The sequence below is a fragment of the Saccopteryx bilineata genome, chromosome 1, assembly GCF_036850765.1.
Source record: "Saccopteryx bilineata isolate mSacBil1 chromosome 1, mSacBil1_pri_phased_curated, whole genome shotgun sequence".
Lineage (NCBI taxonomy): Eukaryota > Metazoa > Chordata > Mammalia > Chiroptera > Emballonuridae > Saccopteryx > Saccopteryx bilineata.
In genome coordinates this window covers 230,744,851-230,769,838 of record NC_089490.1, presented here as the reverse complement: position 1 = coordinate 230,769,838, position 24,988 = coordinate 230,744,851, and the positions used below count along the sequence as shown (strand labels likewise).

The 24,988-nt window shown below is 39.5% G+C and overlaps 1 protein-coding gene and 1 long non-coding RNA gene across 3 annotated transcripts in view; one reads left to right on the top strand and one right to left on the bottom strand.

Annotated features, from left to right (window-relative positions):
• Window positions 1–24,988, top strand: part of IARS2 (isoleucyl-tRNA synthetase 2, mitochondrial) — a 48,121-nt gene that overhangs the window by 5,115 nt on the left and 18,018 nt on the right. The window contains exons 3-14 of the mRNA XM_066238093.1: window positions 5,595–5,754; window positions 6,910–7,058; window positions 7,141–7,190; window positions 7,271–7,380; window positions 7,463–7,553; window positions 7,917–8,032; window positions 9,389–9,558; window positions 10,614–10,704; window positions 12,458–12,609; window positions 15,791–15,951; window positions 24,130–24,232; window positions 24,833–24,926. Of these exons, the coding sequence (XP_066094190.1) occupies window positions 5,595–5,754; window positions 6,910–7,058; window positions 7,141–7,190; window positions 7,271–7,380; window positions 7,463–7,553; window positions 7,917–8,032; window positions 9,389–9,558; window positions 10,614–10,704; window positions 12,458–12,609; window positions 15,791–15,951; window positions 24,130–24,232; window positions 24,833–24,926 (1,447 nt within the window). The remainder of the gene's footprint in view (window positions 1–5,594; window positions 5,755–6,909; window positions 7,059–7,140; window positions 7,191–7,270; window positions 7,381–7,462; window positions 7,554–7,916; window positions 8,033–9,388; window positions 9,559–10,613; window positions 10,705–12,457; window positions 12,610–15,790; window positions 15,952–24,129; window positions 24,233–24,832; window positions 24,927–24,988) is intronic.
• On the bottom strand, window positions 10,544–19,684 carry LOC136309661 (uncharacterized). 2 transcript variants are annotated; one of them, XR_010726350.1, is made up of 4 exons: window positions 19,483–19,684; window positions 13,096–13,172; window positions 12,028–12,185; window positions 10,544–10,682 (listed from the first exon to the last, which is right to left on the bottom strand). It is a non-coding gene; the product is annotated as an uncharacterized lncRNA (long non-coding RNA). The 2 variants fall into 2 exon arrangements; XR_010726349.1 differs by having other exon boundaries at window positions 13,096–13,158; window positions 19,483–19,681.

Sequence of the window (24,988 nt, the reverse complement as noted above, 5' to 3'; positions counted from 1 at the left end):
AATAATGATAGTTTTACTTCTTCTTTTCCAATTTGGATGCCTTTTATTTCCTCTTCTTGTCTGATTGCTGTGGCTAGGACTTCCAGAACTATGTTGAATAAGAATGGTGAAAGGGGGCACCCCTGCCTTGTTCCTGATCTTAAGGGGATTGCTTTTAATTTTTGCCCATTGAGTATGATGTTGGCTGTGGGTTGTCATAGATGGCCTTTATCATGTTGAGGTATGTTCCCTGTATTCCCACTTTGCTGAGAGTTTTGATCATGAATGGGTGCTGGATTTTATCAAATGCTTTTTCTGCATCTATTGAAATTATCATGTGGTTTTTCTCCTTCCTTTTGTTTATGTGATGATTCACATTGATTGATTTGCGAATATTGTACCAGCCTTGCCTCCCCAGAATAAATCCCACTTGATCATGATGTATGATTTTTTTCATATATTGCTGGATCCGGTTTGCTAATATTTTGTTGAGTATTTTAGCATCTAAATTCATCAGGGATATTGGCCTATAATTTTCTTTCTTTGTGTTATCTTTGCCTGGTTTTGGAATCAGAATTATACTCGCCTCATAAAAGGAGCTTGGAAGTCTTCCTTCCTCTTGAATTTTTTGAAATAGCTTGAGAAGGATAGGAGTTAGTTCTTCTTTGAATATTTAGTAGAATTCACTTGTGAAGCCATCAGGCCCAGGACTTCTCTTTTTGGGGAGTTTTTTGATAACTCTTTCAATCTCATTTGTTGTAATTGGTCTGTTTAGGTTTTCTGATTCTTCCAGATTAATTTTTGGAAGATTATATATTTCAAGGAATTTGTCCATTTCATCTAGGTTGTCTAGTTTTTTGGCATACAGTTCTTCATAGTATTTTCTTACAATATTTTGTATTTCTGTTGTGTCAGTTGTTATTTCTCCACTCTCATTTCTAATTTTATTTGAGTCCTCTTTCTTTTTTTCTCGGTGAGTCTGGTTAAAAGTTCGTTGATCTTGTTTACCTTTTCAAAGAACCAGCTCCTGGTTTCATTGATCCTCTGTATTGTTTTTTTTTTTTTAATTATTTTTATTTATTTATTCATTTTAGAGAAGAGAGACAGAGAGAGAAGGAGAGAGGAGTAGGAAGCATCAACTCCCTTATGTGCCTTGACTGGGCAAGCCCAGGGTTTTTTTTTTGTTTGTTTGTTTTTAAATAAGATTTTATTCATTATAGAGAAGAGAGAGAGAGAGAGAGAGAGAGAGAGAAGGGGAGAGGAGCAGGAAGCATCAATTTCCATATGTGCCTTGACCAGGCAAGCCCAGGGTTTTGAACCGGCGACCTCAGCGTTTCCAGGTCAACGCTTTATCCACTGCGCCACCACAGGTCAGGCTGTATTGTTTTTTTAGCCTCTATGTTATTTATTTCTGCTCTGATCTTTATTATTTCCTTCCTTCTACTAGCTCTGGGCTTTACTTGATGTTCTTTTTCTAGTTCTTTTAGATGCAGGGTCAAGTTGTTTCTTTGAGCTTTTTCTAGCTTCTTGAGGTATGCCTGTAATGCTATGAACTTCTCTCTCAGGACTGCTTTTGCTGTGTCCCATATATTTTGAGTTGATGTATGCTCATTATCATTCGTTTCTAGGAATTTTTTTATTTCTTCTTTGATCTCATTGTTAACCCATTTGTTATTTAATAACATGCTATTTAGTTTCCAAGTGTTTGAGTATTTTTCAGTTTTTCTGTTGTGGTTGATTTCTATTTTCATGCCATTGTGATCAGAGAAAGTGCTCGATATGATTTCAATCTTCTTAAATTTGTTGAGACCGCTTTTGTGCCTTAACATGTGGTCTATCCTAGAGAATGTACCATGAGCACTTGAAAAGAATGTATATTCTGCTGCTTTAGGGTGAAAGGTTCTGAAGATATCTATTAAATCAAGTTGATCTACTGTGTTCTTTAAGTCTGCTGTTTCTTTGTTAATTTTCTTTCTTGAGGATCTATCTAGTGATGTTAGTGGGGTATTGAAATCCCCTACTGTTATAGTATAGATGTTGATCTCGCCCTTTAAATCCATCAAAGTCTGCTTTATATATTTAGGTGTTCCTATATTAGGTGTGAAGATATTTATAATAGTTATATCTTCCTGTTGGATTGCTCCCTTTATCATTATGTAGTGACCTTCTTTATCTTTTACTATAGTCTTTGTTTTTTTTTTAAATTTTATTTATTCATTTTAGAGAGGAGAGAGAAAGGGAGAAAGAGAGACAGAAAGGGAGAGAGAGAGGAGAGAGAGAAGGGGTGGAGGAGCTGGAAGCATCAACTCCCATATGTGCCTTGACCAGGCAAGCCCAGGGTTTCGAACCGGCGACCTCAGCATTTCCAGGTCAATGCTTTATCCACTGCGCCACCACAGGTCAGGCTAGTCTTTGTTTTAAAGTCCATTTTGTCTGATATAAGTATTGCTACCCCAGCTTTTTTTTCATTTCCATTTGCATGAAATATTTTTTTCCATCCTTTTATCTTCAGTCTGTGTGCATCTTTTGTTTTAAGGTTTGTCTCTTGTACACAGCATATGTATGGGTCCTGTTTTCTTATCCACGCAGCTACCCTATGTCTTTTGATCAGATCATTTAATCCATTTACATTTAAGGTTATTATTGATATGTAATTGTTTATTGCCATTTTATTCTTGAAAACTGTATTCCTCTTTTGCTATATATTTTTTCTCCTTTGATCTGTTTAAAACAGGCCCCTTAGCATTTCTTGCAGCATTGGTTTGGTTGTAGTGAATTCCTTGAGTTCTTTTTTGTCTGTAAAGCCTTTTATTTCTCCTTCAATTTTAAACGATAGCCTTGCTGGATAAAGTAGTCTTGGTTGTAGGCTCTTGTTCTGCATTACTTTGAATATATCTTGCCATTCCCTTCTGGCCGCAAGTGTTTCTGTTGAGAAGTTGGAAGTCATCCTTATGGGGGCTCCTTTGTAGGTGATAGTCTTTTTTTCTCTAGCAGCTTTTAATATTTTCTCTTTATCACTTAGCTTTGGTATTTTAATTATGATGTGTCTTGGTGTAGATTTCTTTGGGTTTCTCTTTAATGAAGTTCTCTGTGCTTCTTGAATTTGTGAGATGTTTTTCTGCCTTGAGAGAATTTTTCAGCTATGATATGAACAAAGTCTCTATCCCTTGTTCTTTCTCTTCTTCTTCAGAAACCCCTATGATGAGGATGTTATTTCTCTTTATGTTGTCACAGAGCTCTCTTAAAGTTTCCTCATATTTATTGAGTCTCTTTTCTTTTTTCTGCTCTGCTTCTGTGCCTTTATTTATCTTGTCCTCTAACTCGCTGATTCGATTCTCAGCTGCATCCATCCTGCTTTTAATTCCTTCCATTGTGTTCTTCATTTCTGATATTGTATTTGTCATTTCTGACTGATTCTTTTTTATTATTTCAGTGTCCTGTTTTATATTTGCCATCTCTTTATTTAGGTGTTCATAATGACCGTCTATTGTTGTTCTAATATCTTTGAGCATCCTAACAATCGTTATTTTAAACTCTGCATCTGGCAATTTGGTTATATCTGAGTCATTCAGGTCCTTTTCTGGGGATTTCTCTTGATTCATTTGTGTTGTATTTCTCTGCCTGCTCATTTTGTGTGTGTAAAAGAAGGTTTTGGCCACTGGAGTCCACTGGGTGTGGCCTCTGTGTTCCCTAGGTGTGGTCTGTCTGCAGGCCCGCCACCCCCTCTGCTGTTGCTGCCTAGGGAGTTCAGGTATGAGCGCTGCCAGGGCCTGCCCAGTGGGGCTGTTGCTGTGGTTTCCGCCTCTCCTTCTGGGGAGTGCCTGTGATCACATGCTTAGATGTACAAGCCTCCGTGGCCTTGACCATTGCCCCGCCCCCGCAGGTGGCGTTATGCTCAGCCCTGAGGGCAGGGGTGAGCACCTTTGCTCAGCTGCAGGTCTCCGCCTAATTCCAGGCAGAGGAGCCCGCTTGTGGGACAGGTGCAAGCCTTGTATTCACAGTTCAGGTGGTACTGCGTGCTCATGCTCAGCTGTGGGACTCTGCCTGTTCTGGGCTTTTGGCTCCACCCCTGGGGGAGGAGCCAGCTCTCAAGTCACGCCACAAGCCTCAGTTCTGTGGGCGGGCAAGGCTGTACTCCTGCACCCTTGCTCAAGGGCTGGTCTCTACCCCTTCCGGGGTTCCCTTCCTTCTCCCGCAGGCTGGATTGCAGGTGGCTCATAGCTGGGCTTGACCACTTTCCCACGTCTCCTCCTCCCCAGCCGGGCAAGACTGAGCTCACACCTGGGCCTCAGTGGTGGCCAGATGGCTTCTGTTCTTGCCGACAGACCCGTGCTTCCACGTGCGGCCGCCTGCCCTCCAGCGAGCCCTCAGCCGTGTTGTTAGGGGCGCTGCAGCTCAGACCCTAATACTCACTACTGTAGTCCCGAAAGCTCCCTCCTTCTAAGCGACTCTGCTCTGAGTGCCGTGGGAGAGCTTGTTTGGCTGGTGTCCTGCTTCCCTTTGCTGGTATTGCTGTTTCCACAGGAAATATTCACTTCAGATTTGGGGAGTGACTCGTCCCAGAGGTTAGGGTGGCTCTCAAAATGTTTATCCCTGTGCCTCCTAGATTACACTCTCTTCCTGCTACTCCAGTCCACTCCTCTCTCCCTGTCTCCTGGAGCTCTGGGTGAGTGGTTGTGAGAGAGGTTTTCTGCGCAGTCCCTTTAAGAAGAATCCTGGGTCTGAGAAATTAGTCTCTTTCTCACAAACAGTATCCTGTCTTGTTTCTAGCTAAATACTGTCCATATGCCTCTTCTAGGCTCTGGGGCTGCAGGCTGGGGCTTTGTTCCTGGGACTCAGTATCCTCCCATCTCTGCTAAACTCACTTCCCACCAGGCAAGTCTCTCTTGGCTGCCGTTCGCTCCGGGGAGCTGGGCAGCCCTCTCTGCGTTTCTGCTTTTCCTACCAGTCTCAGTGTGGCTTCTTCAGTGTTCCTTGGTTGAAGAGTCCTCTTAGTTTAGTCCAAAGTTGGTTTTTCCAGATGATGGTTCTTAAAATTAGTTTGTAATCCAGTTTGGTTCTGGGAGGTGGAAGTTGGTACGTCCGCCTACTCCATCACCATCTTGTTTTCCTCCTTGAGTGTTTGATGAGGCTAGTGTTCTTGGTGGGAAGTGACAGAAGGGGGGACTAGTACATGAGAGGCAGAGAGGCCCTTGGAAGGTTAAAATTATTATTTTTAATAAAAAATTTTTAAATTACAGTTTGCATCCAACATTTTGTATTAGTTATAGGTGTCTAGCATGGTGGTTAGACAATTAAAATGATTTCTTAAACAGGTGGTATAGGCTGCCTATTTGCATATTTCAGCTTTACAAACAAATTGGTAATTTGGGGCATAATGTTTTTCTTTGAAAATTCTTTATTCTTTGATTTTTCTTGAGGGGGCGGTTAAGGCATTTTAAAACTTAATAAGTTATCGTATTTATATTGAACTTGGAATAGGAAATTTAATAGGTTACTTTATATAGATCTTTTTAAAATTGGGCTTTCTCGGTGTTTTAAAATATTATGAAAATAATATAAATTGTTGGATACAAGCTTCATGTTTGAATGGTGATTTCGTATTTTCTCTTCAGATTTTGAAAGATATAGCCAATCGCTACCAAATGATGAGGGGTTCCAAAGTACATTTTGTGCCAGGCTGGGATTGTCATGGGTTACCCATTGAAATAAAAGTATTATCAGAACTTGGTGCAAAAGCTCAGAATCTTTCAGCGGTGGAAATTAGAGAGAAAGGTAAGTGCTCTCTGTTTTAAAGAGATATTTGTAAACACTGGTGCCCTGCTAAGGTCTGGACTTTATCAAAGAGACCCATTGTATTTTGTTTCATGGCATCTGTTGGAAATCACTTGTGTCACAGAAAATTCAGATTTTTTTGTCTTATTTGATTCTTCAGTGGATTGGCTCAGCAAGGAATCATATTCGTATATGTTAAGTTAATATACTATATATTTGGATATGGTTGTGAAGATTTTTTACTTCCTTTTGAAACTTCTTGGATTTGACTAGATATACTGATTGTTTTCTGTATAATGGAATATATTCTCTGATCTTTTCTTAAATTAAGACATTTGAAGAATACTTTTTCCAGTGTATTTTTTCCTAAATGTAAGGTCATTGTATGAAGTCTGGAAAATATAGACCATGGTAACAAAATTTTAACTTTTTAAATTCTAGTTATTTTAGAGTTCAAACACCTTTAACTTTCCAAATGACTTTCCTATGTAACTTTGTAGTCTAAACCAGTCCTTTTTTTTTTTTTTTTTTACAGAGACAGAAAGAGGGATAGATAGGGACAGACAGGAACGGAGAGAGATGAGAAGCATCAATCATCAGTTTTTCATTGCGACACCTTAGTTATTCATTGATTGCTTTCTCATATGTGTCTTGACCATGGGCCTTTAGCAGACAGAGCAACCCCTTGCCTGAGCCAGCGACTTTGGGTCCAAGCTGGTGAACTTTCCTCAAACCAGATGAGCTCACGCTCAAGCTGGCAACCTCGGGGTCTCGAACCTGGGTCCTCCGCATCCCAGTCTGACGCTCTATCCACTGTGCCACCACCTGGTTAGACTAAACCAGTGCCTTTTCACCACAAGTGTGCAGACCAGTTCTCCAGAAATTTTGTGCTAGTCTGTGAGAGAGTTAAGTACTGATGTTGTATGAAAACTATAGACCCAATGATCTTAGTCAAATTCTCTTATGCTCAGGGTGATTTCTGCCTTAGTAATCTCCAAAATAACTCCTATTTCCACTGATCCCCAAATATAAAAAGGTTGAAAACCACTGGTCTAAACTGTGTACAATACTTGCATTTAGAGACATACATGCTAAACTATGTTTATGAATTTGATGTACTGTTATTTAAAAGCTTTTTCTTGTCTTTTTGTTTAGCTAGATTATTTGCTAAAGCAGCAATTGAGAAACAGAGGTTGGCATTTATTCGTTGGGGAATAATGGCAGATTGGAATAATTGCTACTATACATTTGATGGAAGTTATGAGGCCAAACAGTTGAGAATTTTCTACGAAATGTATGACAAGGTAATAAAGTACTTTTTTTTCCCAAGTGTGTTAGATTTTGTTACAAAATCCCAGCTTGATATAATATATTTGTCTCTTACAGGGCCTGATTTATCGATCTTACAAACCGGTGTTTTGGTCTCCCTCTTCAAGGTATTTATGTGTTTTTGCTCATTAAAGGAGAGACTTTGTGAGACTTCCAAATATTTATGTCTAATATTTTCAATCCTAAGGACTGCATTGGCAGAAGCGGAACTTGAATACAATCTTGAGCACGTCAGTCGCTCAATATATGTAAAATTCCCTCTCTTGAAACCTGGTCCTAAGTTGGCATCTCTTATAGGTACGATTTAGTCATTGCTTGTGTTTATTACAGTTATGGAACTGGAACACTTAGTAACATGTTTGAAATTTTATTTCCACAGATGGTTCATCTCCTATTAGTTTTTTAATCTGGACCACACAGCCTTGGACAATTCCAGCCAATCAGGCTGTTTGTTACATGCCAGACGCAAAGTATGTATCATTTCACCCCAAATAGGATTAGTTCCATCATTAGAATTATTTTGAATTCATTTTATCCTTATTCTCCTCTTAATAGTTGAAGTATTTATCCATATAGATTGTAAAATCCCATTTCCAGCTTTTTTGGAGAACAAAACAGAAATGTAAGGGATGAAGTCTATTGAAAATAGTACTTCTTGATTTTGAAGTTAGTTTTTTAAAATGTAAAACTTTTTTTATTATCAAACTTTTAAAACATTTCTTATTGAATGTATTAAGGTGACATTGGTTAAGAAACTGATGTAACACATTTTACATGTTACCTGTGGCTTTTTTCTTATTGTTGGTCATTTCAATCCTGCCATGTTATTTTAGGTATGCTGTGGTGAAATGTTCCCAGTCTGGAGACCAGTACGTGTTGGCCGCTGATAAAGTCACACCTGTGGCTTCCACTCTGAAAACAACATTGGAGGTTATTTCGACATTTTCAGGTGAAGATTTAGAGATAGTCTGACTGTTGTAGTCCTCAAAATATGGGGTTAAGTACTCTACTGACCATTGCTCATTCTGAGTCAAAACAGATATGGTTTCTGCCTTTCTAGAATATATCTTACAGTGATTTCACTGAAGGAGAATATATATTAAATATGATAAGGCTATAGAAATATTTGCACAGTGACTAAGGCACAACAGATTAAAAAAATGTTTCTGGCAAATATCTGATGTAAAATTAGACAAACGTCCTTCGTATAAGATGTGGAATGTGCAAATATCCTGGGCACTTGTTATCCAAAATTAAATCGCTAAATATTCTTTATCTGATGTAATCAAAAGAACGAGGTGTCTAGGGCCATACCACCCTGAACGCGCCTGATCTCGGAAGCTAAGCAGGGTCGGGCCTGGTTAGTACTTGGAAGGGAGAACGAGGAAGGAAGTAAATATGTGTATTTTTGTATATGATTTTACTAAGGAAATTGAACACATTCTGAAAATGAGTTCAAAGACAATTTGGGACTGGCTTTGAAATATAACTCTGGAAACCGAGGGAAGTTTAAAATGACCTCTGATCCTTAGGGTTGATAGATCTTTGAGGTTCTTACAAAAAAATATTTTTTTATATGACTGAGATACCTCAAAATGGAAAGATTGCCTAACTCATAGGGAAGCCCCCTAAATGCATTGGTTGAGATATATACCAATCAGAAGTTGAACAGGTTTAACAAAAAGGATTTCCTGGCAAATGTGGGAAAGAAGCTACAGGATGTTTAACATTTTATAGCATTTGGTCCTTATGGGTGCAATAGGAGGATCCAGTATATTCCTTACTCCTTGCCTGCCCCTCCCCCAACACCCCCACCGCCCTTTTAAGTGCAGAATGTGTTCTCAACAAGTGAGATGTCACGGAAGCTGTGTGGCCTTCTCACAAGGTGTTTGAAAGTATTCAGGTTAAACTGAAGATCCTTTTTCTAGATTGCCTAATTGTTTCAAATAATTCCTGTGCATAGAGTAATTGGAGTGCCGCCCCGAGCCCCCACCTCTCAGAGGTGTGTGTGTCCTTCTCATCCCTGGCTAAATGAGCAGGTGACCACTCGCTTACAGCTTGTTAAATTGGGAGGAAGGTTGAACAGCTGAAGTGGAATTGTTTGTACGGCGTTTGTTTTCTGCACAGACAATAACTCACTGCCTCTCATTCATCATGTAGAGCTCACAGAGCAAGTGAAGGGTGAGGTTTGGGGTGACCCATCGTGATGCTGAGTCTGCTCTTCTCCCCAATCTGTTGCTGCTCTTAGGCTGATAGAAGAAAAGCCAGCTACAATGATTCTTACTAGTGGCTTTCTTGCCCGCAGGGGTCGATTTGGAAGATGGTACTTGTAGTCACCCTTTAATTCCTGATAAAGTCTCTCCTCTTTTGCCTGCAAACCATGTGACCATGGCCAAAGGCACGGGACTGGTGCACACAGCCCCGGCTCATGGTATGGAAGATTACAGCGTCGCTTCCCAGCACAACCTGCCCACGGTATTCGTCCTCTTTTCTCCATTGCATTGACTGTTTTTATAGAATTAAAGTGATCAGCTAACATCTTCACATTTTTTTAATAATAATTGTTTTTGTCATAATTGTGAAATGTTCAGAGGTGTGCAATTCATTAACTCTTTAATACACACTAATTGAGAAAGATTTTTTAAGACTTAACACAAAATCAGTGCAAAGTTAAGACTGAAGAATAGTATTAAATGGGGGCCATTTTTTCTTTCAAGTATGAAGTCACATAGACTCATTACTTTCCATTCCTGAAAAATGGCACGTGGGTTTTACTAGTTGTAAAGAATTATTGATTTTAAGGCTCGATAGTCCTCTGTAAATTTATTTTACACACATTGATTACTTTGCAAGTTTTTCCATGTATAGGTGAGTCTCAGTCATGACCGTGTGTGTACGTTGCCATGGAGTCATAAATTGAGATCAAATTAAAAATGACATTTAGTTATATTAGTTTTTGTTACTAAACTTATGTCGCTGCTTTAATTTTGCCTTTGGTGATGCAGATGTATAAATTACATTTTCTAGTAACTAAGTAAACCCCCACATACTCAGTGTAGGGAAAGTCTAGACTGAGATGTTCTATATATATTGTCTTGCCAGGTATTATTATAAAATAAAATGTCTTGATACTTTTTCTTTTTTCTTTTTTTATTTTATTTTATTTTTTTACAGGGACAGAGAAAGAGTCAGAGAGAGGGATAGACAGGGACAGATAGACAGGAACAGAGAGAGATGAGAAGCATCAATCATCAGTTTTTCGTTGCGAGACCTTAGTTGTTCATTGATTAAGCATAATCATATGTGCCTTGACCGTGGGCCTTCAGCAGACCAAGTAACCCCTTGCTCAAGCCAGCGACCTTGGGTGCAAGCTGGTGAGCTTTTGCTCAAACCAGATGATCCTGTGCTCAAGCTGGCGACCTCGGTCTCGAACCTGGGTCCTCGGCATCCCAGTCCGATGCTCTATCCACTGCGCCACCGCCTGGTCAAGCTATCTTGATACTTTAATTGTCCAAAATAACACCTTGTAGGATTGTTTAGTGGATGAAGATGGAATCTTCACAGCTGCTGCGGGTCCTGAACTTCAAAACAAGTCTGTCCTTGAAGAGGGAACAGATGTGGGTGAGTATTGGGTGTGTTGATGTCATACATCTGTATTTTCTGAAAAGTTGCCAGCAGTAACCTTGATTTATTCTCTCATCTTATACTTGGAACAAAAACAAAAGCTCAGATTCTGTCTTGTTTAGCCACATGGTTTAAATGGAGTTTGGAAGTTTTTACCCCCTGCCTGGAAGTTGCTCTGTTTAAGCCAATCAGGGCAGTTCACAGGGAGTGACGCTTTTTTAGGACTATGGAGGTAATCATCAGGAGTATTAGTTTTGTGCATGGCTAATGTCAAGCTCAGGGCTAGATGATGACTGTGAATCAGATACCCCCACTCCTTCTGTCACCCTTGTAAACCACTGACCATCCAGCGTGGTTTTGTATTCCGATCTTGGCGGTCCTCTAGTCTTAAATGGTCCTTCTGCCTTCCTGGAATTATGGTCCAGGGATCAAGTACTATGGAAGCCGTTTTTTGCCCACAGTAAAGACTAAGTCAAATCACGCCTGATGTATTAGTTTTCCAGTGCTACTATAATAAATTACCATGAATTTAGTGGCTTTAAACAGCAGGTTTATTCTCTGACAGTTATGGAGGCTAGAAGTCTGAACCCAGGTGTGTGAGTAGGGTGTGCTCCCTCTGTAGGCTCTCAGAAAGGATCCTTCCTTGCCTCTTCCTAGTTTCTGGTGGCTCCTGTGATCCCTATGTTTAAACCATTTCTTGGTTAATAGCTATGTTACGGCAGTCTCGGCCTCTGTTGTCACATGTCCTTCTCTGCTCTTGTATGTCTCTCTGCATCATTGGATTTAGGGCACACCCTAACCCAGTGGTCCCCAACCCCCAGGCTGCGGACCGGTACTGGTCCGTGGGCCACTTGGTACCTGTCTGCAGAGAAAGAATAAATAACTTACATTATTTCCGTTTTATTTATATTTAAGTCTGAATGATGTTTTATTTTTAAAAAATGACCAGATTCCCTCTGTTACATCCGTCTAAGACTCACTCTTGACACTTGTCTCGGTCACATGATACATTTATCCGTCCCACCCTAAAGGCCGACCGTGAAAATATTTTCTGACATTATACCGGTCCGTGGTCCAAAAAAGGTTGGGGACCACTGCCCTAACCCAGGTGGCTTCATCTTAACTTGATTACAGCTATGAAGACTCTGTTTTCAAATAAGATCACTTTCACATATACTAGGAGTTAGGACTTGAGCATATTTTTTAGAGGGACAAAATTCAACTATTTCTGATTTCTTTTGGAATATGTGGACATCATTTTGAGAACCTAACTGTGAAAGATTATGACTCTGAACTTCAAATGTAGAATTTTAAACGTACTTGTTCATCTTTCTCCTGAAGTTGACAGCATAACTTGGATTCTGATTAGGTGTTCCAGTCCCTTTTTTTTTCCCAGATGGTTCCCCGCTTTATGCCTCTGATACCTGGTAGGTGGCCCCTCTCGCTGGCAGCACCTGTTGGTCCAGATTCAGAACTCCCTGGGAGTTTACAGAGTGATTAGGATCCTCATCACACTTTTTTAAAAAAATATTTTACTTATTGATTTTTTAGAGAGAGAGGAGTGAGAGAGAGAAGGGGGAGGAGCAGGAAGCATCAAATCCCGTATGTGCCTTGACCAGGCAAGCGCAAGGTTTCGAACCGGCGACCTCAGTGTCCCAGGTCGACGCTTTATCCCACTGCGCCACCACAGGTCAGGCCTCATTGCACTTTTAAATGATGTCTAATACAAATTGTTACTTTTTTTTTTAAGTCATAAAGATGCTTCAGGCTTCAAAGAATTTGTTGGTAGAGGAGAAATTGGTACACAGCTATCCCTATGACTGGAGGACTAAGAAACCAGTGGTAATCCGTGCCAGCAAGCAGTGGTTTGTGAATATCATGGACCTCAAGACTACAGCCAAGGTATAGAGAAGCAGCCTGCTTTTGTCCGGGTTGGTTTTCTGTGCACAGCAAGAAAGGGCTGCGTGGGAGGCTAAGGGAGGGTTTTGGGAGTAGAAGAGGCTGTTGCTGTTATGATTTGATTTCATAAAATTGTAGAATTATAGCATAACAATTTACATATTCTGTATTTGTATTGAGTAGACGATTGTGACATGGACTATTTTTTTTTGTTTTGTTTTTACATTCCTATGAAGCCCTTACTTGTGAATGTTAAAATTTTTAACTTCCGGTTCTGCACAGATCTTATTGGTTGCAGAACATCTCAGTCTGATGCCCTATGTGGAAGCTCAATTTTTTTTGATGTCTTTATGTACAATTCTCAGTTGCTTTTTTGCAGAAATAGAGCAGAGTGATATACTGCCATGTTTCTATCACCCAAGTTCAACAATAATCAATGTACGACCACTTTCGTTTTTACCTACACTCTTCTCACTTTTTACTCCTTACCTGTTGGATTGTTTGAAGCATATTTCGGGCATTCTTTATTCCATAAGTATTCATCATGTGTGTCTGAAAGATAAAGACTATTGAAAACATAATTGCAATGCTGTTATCAGCACCTTAAAAAAATAATAGTTATTCCTTGGCAAAATCAAGTATCTAAATCGGGTATTAACTAGTCAAGTTGAATTGAAGATGTTGCCATTCCACCAGTTGGTGGTGCTACAAATGGCTTTGGGGGGAGGGGGTGTCAGGTCAGTGAGGGAACTATTTAACATGAAACTAAATATAAAAATGCTTTTATTCATGGATGGAGAGATTGGAAACATGGAGTTAACATATTTGGCCTATTTTGAGCTTATTGCCAGTCACTTTTGCTATATAATTTACCTTGGCAATTGGTGAATGAAATCAAATGCTTGCAATTTGCAGCTCTTGTGGAAAGAGGGAGGGTTCTTGTGGAAGGAGAGAGGGTTCTTAAGAGATAGTAAGTAAAGAGTAAGTAACTGTTACTCTGAGAAAGTGCTTTTATGTTATAAACTGTACTGTATGTAAATTAGGTTATATTGCAATCCTTGTCGGCCTATGATAGTAGTTTTTTTTAAGCACTTAAAAAATGGTTGAATACAGCCCTGGCCAGTTTGCTCAGTGGTAGAGCATCGGCCTGGCGTGCAGGAGTCCAGGTTCGATTCCCAGCCAGGACACACAGGAGAAGCGCCTATCTGCTTCTCCACCCCTCCCTCTCTCCTTCCTCTCTGTCTCTCCCTTCCCCTCCAGCAGCCAAGGTTCCATTGGAGCAAAGTTGGCCCGGGCACTGGGGATGGCTCTATGGCTTCTGCCTCAGGCACTAGAATGGCTCTGGTTGCAACAGAGCATTGCCCCCTGGTGCGCATGCTGGGTAGATTCCGGTCGGGCTCATGCGGGAGTCTGTCTGACTGCCTCCCCGTTTCCAACTTCAGGAAAAAAAAAATGTTTGAATTCAAATTTGAATTGATTTTAACTGTAGTTTAATGAAGTTTAATACTTCTACTACACCTGTTGTTACTAGTTTTTTGTTTTTTTTTTAAATCTTATTTTTATTAATTTTAATGCAGTGACATTGATAAATCAGGGTACATATGTTCCGAGAAAACATCTCCAGATTATTTTGACCTTTGATTATGCTGCATACCCCTCACTCAAAGTCAAATCGTCCTCCGTCACCTTCTATCTGATTTTCTTTGTGCCCTTACCCTCCCCCCACTCCCTCCCTCTCCTTCCTCGCCCCTTCCCCACCCTTCCACCCCAGCCCTGTTACCATCACATTCTTGTCCATGTCTCTAAGTCTCATTTTTATGTCCCATCTATGCATTGGTTCATATAGTTCTTAGTTTTTTTCTAATTTACTTATTTCACTCAGTATAATGTTATCAAGGTCCATCCATATTATTGTAAATGATCCGATGTCATCATTTCTTATGGCTGAGTAGTATTCCATAGTATATATGTACCAAAGCTTTTTAATCCACTCATCCTCTGATGGACACTTGGGCTGTTTCCAGATCTTCGCTATTGTGAACAATGCTGCTATAAACATGGGGGTGCATTTCTCCTTCTGGAACCCTTCTATGGTGTCCTTGAGGTATATTCCTAAAAGTGCGATGGCTGGGTCAAAAGGCAGTTCGATTTTCAATTTTTTGAGGAATCTCCATACTGTCTGATAAGGGGTTAATAACCAAAATTTATAAAGAACTTGTAAATCTCAACACCAGAAAGACAAACAATCCAATCAAAAAATGGGCAAAAGAGGCCTGGCGTGCGGGGGACCCGGGTTCGATTCCCGGCCAGGGCACATAGGAGAAGCGCCCATTTGCTTCTCCACCCCCCACTCCCCCCTCCTTCCTCTCTGTCTCTCTCTTCCCCTCCCGCAGCCAAGGCTCCATTGGAGCAAAGATGGCCCGGGCGCTGGGAATGGCTCCTTGGCCTCTGCCCTAGGTGCTAGAGTGGCTCTGGTTGCGGCAGAGCGACGCCCCAGAGGGGCAGAGCATCGCCCCCTGGTGGGCAGAGTGTCGCCCCTGGTGGGCGTGCCGGGTGGATCCCGGTTGGGCGCATGCAGGAGTCTGTCTGACTGTCTCTCCCCGTTTCCAGCTTCAGAAAAATACAAAAAAAAAAAAATGGGCAAAAGAAATGAATAGACACTTCTCCAAAGAGGACATACAGGTGGCCAGTAGGCATATGAAAAAATGCTCAACATCATTAATCATTAGAGAAATGCAAATTAAAACCACAACGAGATATCACCTCACACCGATTAGAATGGCGCTCATCAACAAAACAACACAGAATAAGTGCTGGCGAGGATGTGGAGAAAAGGGAACCCTCCTGCATTGCTGGTGGGAATGCAGACTGGTACAGCCTCTGTGTTATTACTAGTTTTGATCTAGGATGCTTGGAAATTGGTATAAAATCTTTTCTCGCACCCTTCAAAGGTGATATCTGCTCTTGATGATATTTCCTGGGTCCTCTGTGGTCCTGTTTTAACTTTGCCTCATTTGCTCTGAAATCTGTGTGTTTTAGTTTAGTTTTTTGGGGAGAGTGGGGGAAATGGAGGTACATGTGAATGAGTATATAAAGAAAAGAGCTATATTAGGACAAATAATAACAGTTCTAGAAGATTTGTTCTGCTTTCTCTCACTAGACTTGATTTGTGAATCAATTGCAGGAATTGTTAAAAAAAGTGAAATTTATTCCTGGATCAGTGCTGAATGCCATGGTGGACATGATGGACAGGCGGCCATATTGGTGTATATCAAGGCAAAGAGTTTGGGGCGTTCCAATTCCTGTGTTCCATCACAAGACAAAAGATGAATTCTTGATCAACAGGTAGAACTTTATAAAAATTTTCAGCATTTTAAACTGAATTGTGTTTTCTGAAGCAAAGGCCCCAATTTTTTTTTCCTATGCAAATTGATTGATTGTGTATGAGAGGCATTTTGCTAGAATGAGCTACCGGGGATTTAAGAGTGGGCAGTGTGAGTGGGGGCTCCCACGGTGTAATTTTTCTCTATGAATTAGTTATTCTCCCTGAGTCTCTCCTCCCTTTCAGAGGAAAATTGGTTATATGCTTTAAAATGTTTTTTATTTTTATTTTTATTATATTTTTATTCAGTGAGAGGAGGGGAGGCAGAGAGACAAACTTCCTGGTGCACCCTGACCAGGATCTACCAAGCAAGCCCACTGGGGGGTGATTCTTTTCCTATCTGGGGCATTGCTCTGTTGCTCAGCAACCAAGCTATTCTTAGCACCTGAGGCAGAGGCCATGGAGCCATCCTTAGTGCCCAAAGCCAACTTGCTCCAATTGAGCCATGGCTGCAGGAGGGGAAGAGAGAAAGAGAGAAGCAAGGTTGGTAGAGAAGCAGATAGGTGCCTCTCCTGTGTGCCCTGACTGGGAATTGAACCTGGGACATACACATGGCGGGCCGATGCTTTACCACTGAGCAAACTGGCCACGGCCTGCTTTAAAATTTAAGAAACTTAATTTAATGTAGTTAAATGCACAAGTAAGTCTTTGTTCATCCTCAATTTCCCCCTCATACCCTTCCCTACCTCTTTCCTCTGCTCCTCCTATCGGCAATCACCACAATGTTGTCTGTGTCCATGAGGTTTGTTTTTTGTCCTTTTTTCTATTTCTTAACTTTTCTTTTAATTTGCTAAGATAATACTAAAAACAATTCAGAGCAGAAAAGCTGATATGATGAAAGGAAAAGTCTTTCCCAATCCAGACTGTAGAGCCTTTGAGGCAGCGAACAAGACAGCCAGGGACCCTGCTTGTGAGGACATGGCGGACTGGCCAGTGTACCTACCTTCCAGTACGTTTGGGAAGCTCTCAGGGCCGTGGCTGTTATCCACAGGTGTGGAAAGGGGAATAGTAACCACTCCTTTTTGGAGTTGGTCTTTTACTTTTTTTGAGCAATCTGGTTTTCATTTGCTTAATGGAATTTGTACTAAATGATTCTATGGGATGAGCAGGAAGTTGGAGTACATTTTGGTGTTTTCACATTTCAGTGGAGAGGACCCAGTGAGGTTTTTGAGGGCATGGAGGCCGTCAGGTAACGGGCAGTTCAAGAGACCATCAACCCAGTGTTGAATGTCTCTACATTGGGGTTCAGTATCGTTTTGTGAAGCGTTTCTCCTTTCCATTGTCAACATTAACAGCATTTCTTTAGGTCGTGCTTTTATGAAAACTTGTTTTAGAGCTTTGTAAAATATTGATTAAAGGGATGTCTGGTTTTAATCAGTTAAAGCAACATATTAGGTATGAGAGGCTTTTTTTTTTCAATTTGAAGTATGCATTGTGTTACTACAGTGTTAGGGGTTTAACTGCCACCTGGTGGCAGTATGGCCCAGGGCGGGACTAGAGGCCAACCCTGGGGTCAATATTGAACGATAAAGAGGGCTCATTTGCTTCATGCACAGAGGCTGCAGCGTTTGAGTAGGGCCTTGCAGATTTGGTAGGGAATCAGGGGACGGATTTGGTGGGGAATCCAGGGACGGATTGGGGTAGGCAGGAACTGAGGAGCTGGAGGAGGAAGCATATCACGTGTAGGAACCAAAGTGGATGGTCATGTTAGTGAGGGGGATTCCAGACAGATTAACACTAAGAAAGACGGGCAAATTGTAAGGAGACTTGAATACTAGGTTAAAGAATTTAAACTTTTAAGTAGGCATGAGAAGTAAGAATATGTTTTAGGAAAAGAAACTAGATTCTAGAGACCAGGAAGTCATTATAAGGCCTTTTATTACAATTATAATTTTGTTAAAATTTGAAGCTAAGGCTCTTTGGCCTAAATATTGTTGCTTATGTTTTTTTTTAAACTGAGAGCTTGATCAGATATAAACTGCTAATATCTTATTACTTGTATTAATGATTGAAGTTGAGATAAATGTACACAAGGGTTGTTTAGAATTCCACACTGGAGAGTTACCTCGAAGGAATGTTTATAAGCCACTGTCATTGTTTCTCATTCTTTACAGCATTTACAGAACAAGTTTTGAAGGGAATTTCCTTGTGCTGATTGAGTTACACCATATGTATACATTAATAAGCAGAGTAGACTGGTTTATTTAATCATTATTTGATCATGACAGTAAGATAGTGCATAGGTTGATGGGTCAGTAGGCTGGGTGAAGTAAATGTGAGCTTTGTCAGAAAAACACAAGCAAGTATTCATTACTGCCATTCATGCTTTATTTATAGTCAGTACATTTATGTTTACATGGTGGTGACAGATTGTTTTGTTGTATTGCTTGCATGGTCTTGTTTTCTGATTTTCCCATAGTAGAGGCATACAGAATATTGGCCTACAGAAATGACAGACAAACGTAGCCACACTGTCTGTCAATTCATAGGTCATTTTCCTGTACACCATTTGTTAGCGCACAACTTGTTCCCAGACCCAGAGGGTGGGAGAAACCGCAGGAAGAGGCAGCCCACTTCAGCTCGGTAGGTGGCGGACTCAGTGAGCAAAGGAACTTAATGTAGATGAGTCACAGTGACGTTTTCTGTTTTCTGTCTGTCTTCCTCCGGTGTGCCTTTATATTGTAGCGAGTCGGTAGCCATCAAAAGTAACAACATCTCCACTGGAAATTGGTACACAGTCCACATGGAGTTGCTGTTACACTTGATGACTCCGTTGACACCTATCAAAGGAGTTCTTAGACTTTTCTTGATGAAAATCTATAAATAATCTCTTAAATGGATTTCTTTCATAGAAGAAAATCTTCATGAATTCATATTGTACATAAGTTTAGCAGATGGCATATTGGAAACTCGGGTGTTCAATTTTGATTAGAATTTTGTTCTTACCTGTACTTTATATTCATGTTTGTATTTTCTCAAATCCATTTCTGTCTTTAACATCAGTCATTTTCTGAATCTGTAATCTAATGCCATTATATAGAATTCTATTTCTAGTTAATAAAGACAAAATAAATACTTTTAAGCATAAAAAAGATAAAATATAGAACCACTTGCTACCTAGGAAGGAAAGGAAGTTGTTAAATTTCTTTGACCATTTCAGATCATTATAGTTTAACAATATTAATGCAATAGTTAACATATGCATTTAAGAGACTTAGCTCCTTATTTCTGGAAATTGGAAGAAATTTCCTAGAAATAGGCAAGGAATTTCTAGTTTGAGTGTAAGCTTTAGCTACCTCAGATTTTTGCTCATGTTCATGATCTTTTGGTGCAAAAAAACATTACAATGTTTATTAAAGAAAGAGAAATTTCTACAAAATTGTTTCGTATTACCTATCAAACATATAGCATTAAGTTTAAAATAGTTTCCTTCTCAACTTTCAATGTGTTCTAGAATTAAATTTAGTAAATATATGAAACATGTAGCCTCTTACCTTATTCTGGTAACTTATAAAAGAAGAAATTCTTACAGTCCTTAGTACTTTTGCTTCTATGAAGACAAAACTCAGGAAACAGTGGACGACAGCAGCAGTTTCTTCAGTACCTGGTAAAGCTAATGCTGCCTAATTTCCAATAACAGGCTAAATAAGCTTTCAGCTTAGTTGATATCAAAGTCTGGGGTGATTGGTTGGTGTTATAGTTGCTCATACTACCGAGTGGATTTTCGCTGATTGAAACCTAAGAAGGGACACGTAGCACATGTGTTTAGATAAGGCTCTTGGGTAAAGTACAAAGTTTTATAGACTCATTGCTTTATGAGATACAGCATTAAAATGGGAGCATATAGATTATGTACTGATAAGTGGCTTCACCCACTCTCGCCAACAGTAATTTGCACCAACCTTTAGGTTATAAGTCAACTGTGTTAACAAAATGGGAAAATTCTTAAATTTCCAAAGATAAATTTGGACTTCTTCCTTGTATTATTTTTGTGTGTGAAGAATATTTACTGTCACTAAGAAATGCCTATAAAATTGTTTAAAAGAATCAAAGCATGGTCTCAGTTTTGTTATAAAAAAATTACACTTCTAAGTATTATCCTAGGGACAAAAGAGGGCTGATATTGTGTACAAAGATATATATGCAAGGAGGTCTAATATAGTTGTTTATAAGGGAACATAATGATTATAAAAGAGAGATAACTTAAGTCAATTTCAGAGGAATGAATTCACAGTCATTCAAAGTGGGAGACCAACTCTTGGTGGTTGCCTAGTGTCCTGTGTATGAAAACCAAATAAATTTAGCCTGTCCACCATGTGGTTGTTTCTAGGTTTTTGCCGCAGAGCTATAGTGAGTATATTTTGAGCACTTGTGTAGCCTTTTTTTGTATTTTTTTCCAAATTACCTTTTTCGATTTTGTGTGACCATTACATTTTGATTTTACAATCCAGAAAACCTCAAGTTTGCAGATTGTATGCATGCATTTATTTTTATTGCAAGCTTTGTTTTTAAAGCTCTCTGCTAGAATTCTTTCAGGATCATTCAGACCACCAGAGTACAAGAAAAAGTTTTCACTTTGTGATACCAATTCTGTGCACAATTCTGATTTGTTTAGACTGTCAGGATGTTTTTGTCTTTGAAATCTGTATTCTTATAAACCAGAAATGTTTTGTTTTTATCCTCTACCTCCAGAATTGCCTTTGTTTTCATTTTTAAAATGTAAGTAATATAGTAGTCTAAGACCTCAAAATAGAACTCTGAAAATGTAGCAATTAAAACATGAATTTTGCCCTGGCCAGTTGGCTCAGCGGTAGAGCATCGGCCTGGCGTGCAGGAGTCCTGGGTTCGATTCCCGGCCAGGGCACACAGGAGAAGCGTCCATCTGCTTCTCCACCCCTCCCCCTCTCCTTCCTCTCTGTCTCTCTCTTCCTCTCCCGCAGCCGAGGCTCCATTGGAGCAAAGATGGCCTGGGCACTGAGGATGGCTCTATGGCCTCCACCTCAGGTGCTAGAATGGCTCTGGTTGCAACAGAGCAACGCCCCAGAGGGGCAGAGCATCGCCTCCTGGTGGGCATGCCGGGTGGATCCCGGTCGGGCGCATGCGGGAGTCTGTCTGACTGTCTCCCCGTTTCCAGCTTCGGAAAAATGAAAAAAAAAAGAGAGAGAGAGAAAAACAAACAAACAAACATGAATTTTAGTGTAACTACACGTGGACACGTTTAGAGTCCTTGATATAACATGCCGGCTGCAAAGTTGGAATCTTTCTTTGGTATTTTTATTTATAGACTTAGTAATAAGATACTGGAGAATACTTCAGTCATACTTAAAATGTAGTATTAAATCTCCATTGAATTAGCTGCTATTTAAGGATATAAAAAAACAAAAGTCTCATTAGAGTTTACTTTGAGATTCTAAAATGGTATGTAAGTATCATCTATAGTTGTAAGTTACTAAAATATTAGGACTTATCTTTTTCTTCTTTTTTTTAAGATAAAAAGTTTTCACATAGCCTTTTCTCTCTTGGCTTCGGTATCTAATAAGTGGCAGGTAGAATTTGGTCTTTGGACTTGGTGCTTGTTCTGCCAACACTGACCTCCTGAGACTCCCTGGTGCTCCGCCTTCATCTCAGGTTCTTGGTCGGCTAGCAGAGTCTTTCTGCCTTTGCTTAACAATCCTCAGAGACTAGGAGTCGGAGTTCACATGACAGAGGTTGTCTTCCCAGATGACTTAGAGCAGCAGAATGGAGAAGTAAAAACACTGAGCTGTGCTTTAGGCGACGCGATTGCAAGGCCTGGCTTTAGCCATGTCACTTGCTCCCTGTCGTGACTGGGAATCCAGAGGCAGGGGACAGAGCTAGTAAACATTCCCCTGTGAATCCAGTTAGAGAGTGCTTAAAAGGTGATTTGAAAAGTATAATGTGTGGTGTACACATATAAATGTTTATTTTGATTAACAATAATGTTGATCCCAACATTTCTACCTATTTTCTAAATGAATATGAAATTTGAGCCATTTGCTTTTACGTCTGAAGTCTTTTTTTGGTCTGTGCATTTCTAACACATTTTAGACCAGTTTTCTATTTTGTTGTACTGTTGACCTAAAATCACAGTGCACTTTTACAGTATATTTACTGTACTTGTGTATGTATAAATGTACTTTGCTAGTATCTCTTTTTTGAGGTTTATTCAGATTTTTATTACAGCATATCCATATTTTCTTAACTGATAAAATAGTCCTGTGCAAACCGCATAAAATAGTAATAAGTAACTAAATGTTGTCATATCATTGGATTGTTATTGCACAAAGTTTTTATGGTCTTGTCACAAAGTTTATCTTTACTGGTCAAGTCCATCTAAAATGGGTGACTGTTAGCTCTGTGGACTTGTGCCCATGTTAACATGCTGGTTATTGATAATCTCTTCAAAACAGATGCTGGTACCATTATTCTTCTCGATCTTTCATAGGACCTCTTGCTTCTTATTGTTCTTTTGCTATTGTAAGGTATTTTACATGTCAGTGTGGAGAGCCTATTTAGTTTTTACTACCCATTTGATTTTTGCTTCCCACTATTGTAAATAAACACTTCATTTACCTGCGCATTATCAGACCCAGAGAGGTTAAATGATTTGCCCTACACAGTCATAGTGAATAAGCAGCCAATTGAGATGAAGAACTTGAAGCATTGTTCTACCCACTTTCATCGGCTCTCATGGACTTGCAGTTAATGCTCAGTTCCTTGCATTAATGGACTGTGATAGAAAGACAGCTAATAGAAAAGTTGCCTTTAGTATATAAGTTTTACTTAGTTTAAATATGAATATAGTATGTGTTTTGGTAATTGGTTAACAAAATTAACTGTCTAAATTTACCTGACTTCAGAGAATCAGTTGGAAGACTAGCTAGATAATGTTTATATAATTTTTACTGATGGGTTCCAGGCATCATTCTAGGCATTTTATATACAAGCTGATTAATCTCTGTAATAGCTTGTTTAACAATACTGTTCTTTGCTATTTTACAAACTGAGGTCCAGAAATGTTAAGTGCTTTGCCCAGTGTCACATAATTAGAAAGTGACAGAGCCAGGAGTTAAGCCATAGCTGTCTGCAGAGGTCCAGTGTCCTTGCTCCTGACCAATGTATGTACTGTGACTCCATGGAAAGCAACTAGAGTCAGTAAAGCTGGGATAACAAAAGGGTGTTGTTCCTTTGAGAAAATTTAGCATAAATTTAATTTTCAAGTACTTTATGATGCTGTATCTTACCAAAGATATGGTCAATTTCAGTATTCACTTGCTATGCATTCATTCGCTTTCTGTTGCATGTTAGGCAGTGCGGAGTGTGCACGGATCAACTCATTTGGGCTTGTGTATGCTGTGTCCCGTAGACTTTGGGTTGTTGTGTTCCCATATGCACTTGTTTCACGATATCTTCTGATTTCTTTATCTCATTAACCCATTCCTTGTTTAGTAACATGTTCTTTAGCCTCCCTGTCTTTGTGTGTTTTTAATTTTTGTGTGTGATTGATTTCTAGTTTTATATCAATATGGTCAGAGAAAATGCTTGCTATGATTTCAGTATTCTTAAATTTAATGAGACTTGTTGTGTCCGAACAGGCAGTCTATCATGAGCCCCTGAAAAGAACGCATATTCTGTTGTTTTGGGATAAAAAACTTGAGAGAGATCATTTAAATCCATCTGCTCTAGTGTGTTATATTAGGCCTCTCGTTTGAGTAACATTTCCAAGGTAAAACTGTCAGAATGTGTTGCTTTATTTGGGGCAGACATTGGGGTGGGGATAATTTGGAGGTTTTGAATATAGCCACATGAATATAAAACAGATAAAAAATAGGGAAATGAGTAACTGAAGTAGGGATATCAGGAAAAGGCCTTTTTCTTCTTGTAAGGGATATATAGGATTTAATTTTATTTTTGAGATATATTGATATTATTTATAAATTGTCTTTGAGATGACAAAAGCAGCCAAGTAAGCAAGCAATTAAAGAGAATGCCACTACAGTTTAGGGGAGAAGATAGGGAAATATCCTGCAGATAGGGAAAACAATTCCTGTGTTTAATTTTAAAATGTTTGTTATTAATTACAATAGTTAATTGAACAGTTCTGTCTTGTCCCCCTAAATCAGCCAGACCATTGAGCACATTACTAAGCTCGTGGAGCAGCACGGCAGTGACGTCTGGTGGACTCTCCCCCCTGAGCAGCTCCTTCCTGAAGATGTCTTAGCTCAGGTTCGCTTCCAATTGTTTTTTAATGGCCTTTGTGTGTGCTGCATAACTTGCATGACTTTCGGAAGGTATTCTTGGGAGTTAAAAAAATAGGTACATTATCATGTAGAGTGAATGAACCTATTACCTATAAATGAGAACGCAGGCAGAGTTAACATTTTTCTTTAGTTAGGGAAGCTTGGTATTTAATATAACCTTAGAGAGTCATGGAGGGCCAAAGTTTTAACAGATCTGGTTAAGTATGTAGATATAATTTTGAGAACAGTGCCTAACATTGCTACATCAGGACTTTAAATTTGAAGTAACTGATTGCATCATACACCAAAAATGCAAATTGGAAGATGATTTCAAGAAAATCAACACACAAGCAAAAAATAAAAACCGTTCATATGTACATGAATAAGTGTGTAAATTTAAGTGGTCATGGTTATTTTTATAAGCAAATCTGTCAGTTGTATATAATTGTGAACTATTCTTATGTTTCAGATCTTATTGTATGATGTGAGTTTAATGGTTATAGGTATTTCGTTTTCTTTTGACTTTTGGGGGCATTGATTGTACATGTTTTTGGTATAACTAAAATGCTTTTCACTCTCTCACCAGCTTGGTGGTCCTGGGGCCCTGGAATACACGCCAGGGCAGGACATCTTAGACATCTGGTTTGACAGCGGGACTTCCTGGTCCTGTGTTCTTCCAGGTGAGTGTAACAGTTTATGCACCGTCAGGCAGTTCTGAAGATATATAAATGTTACTGAGAAG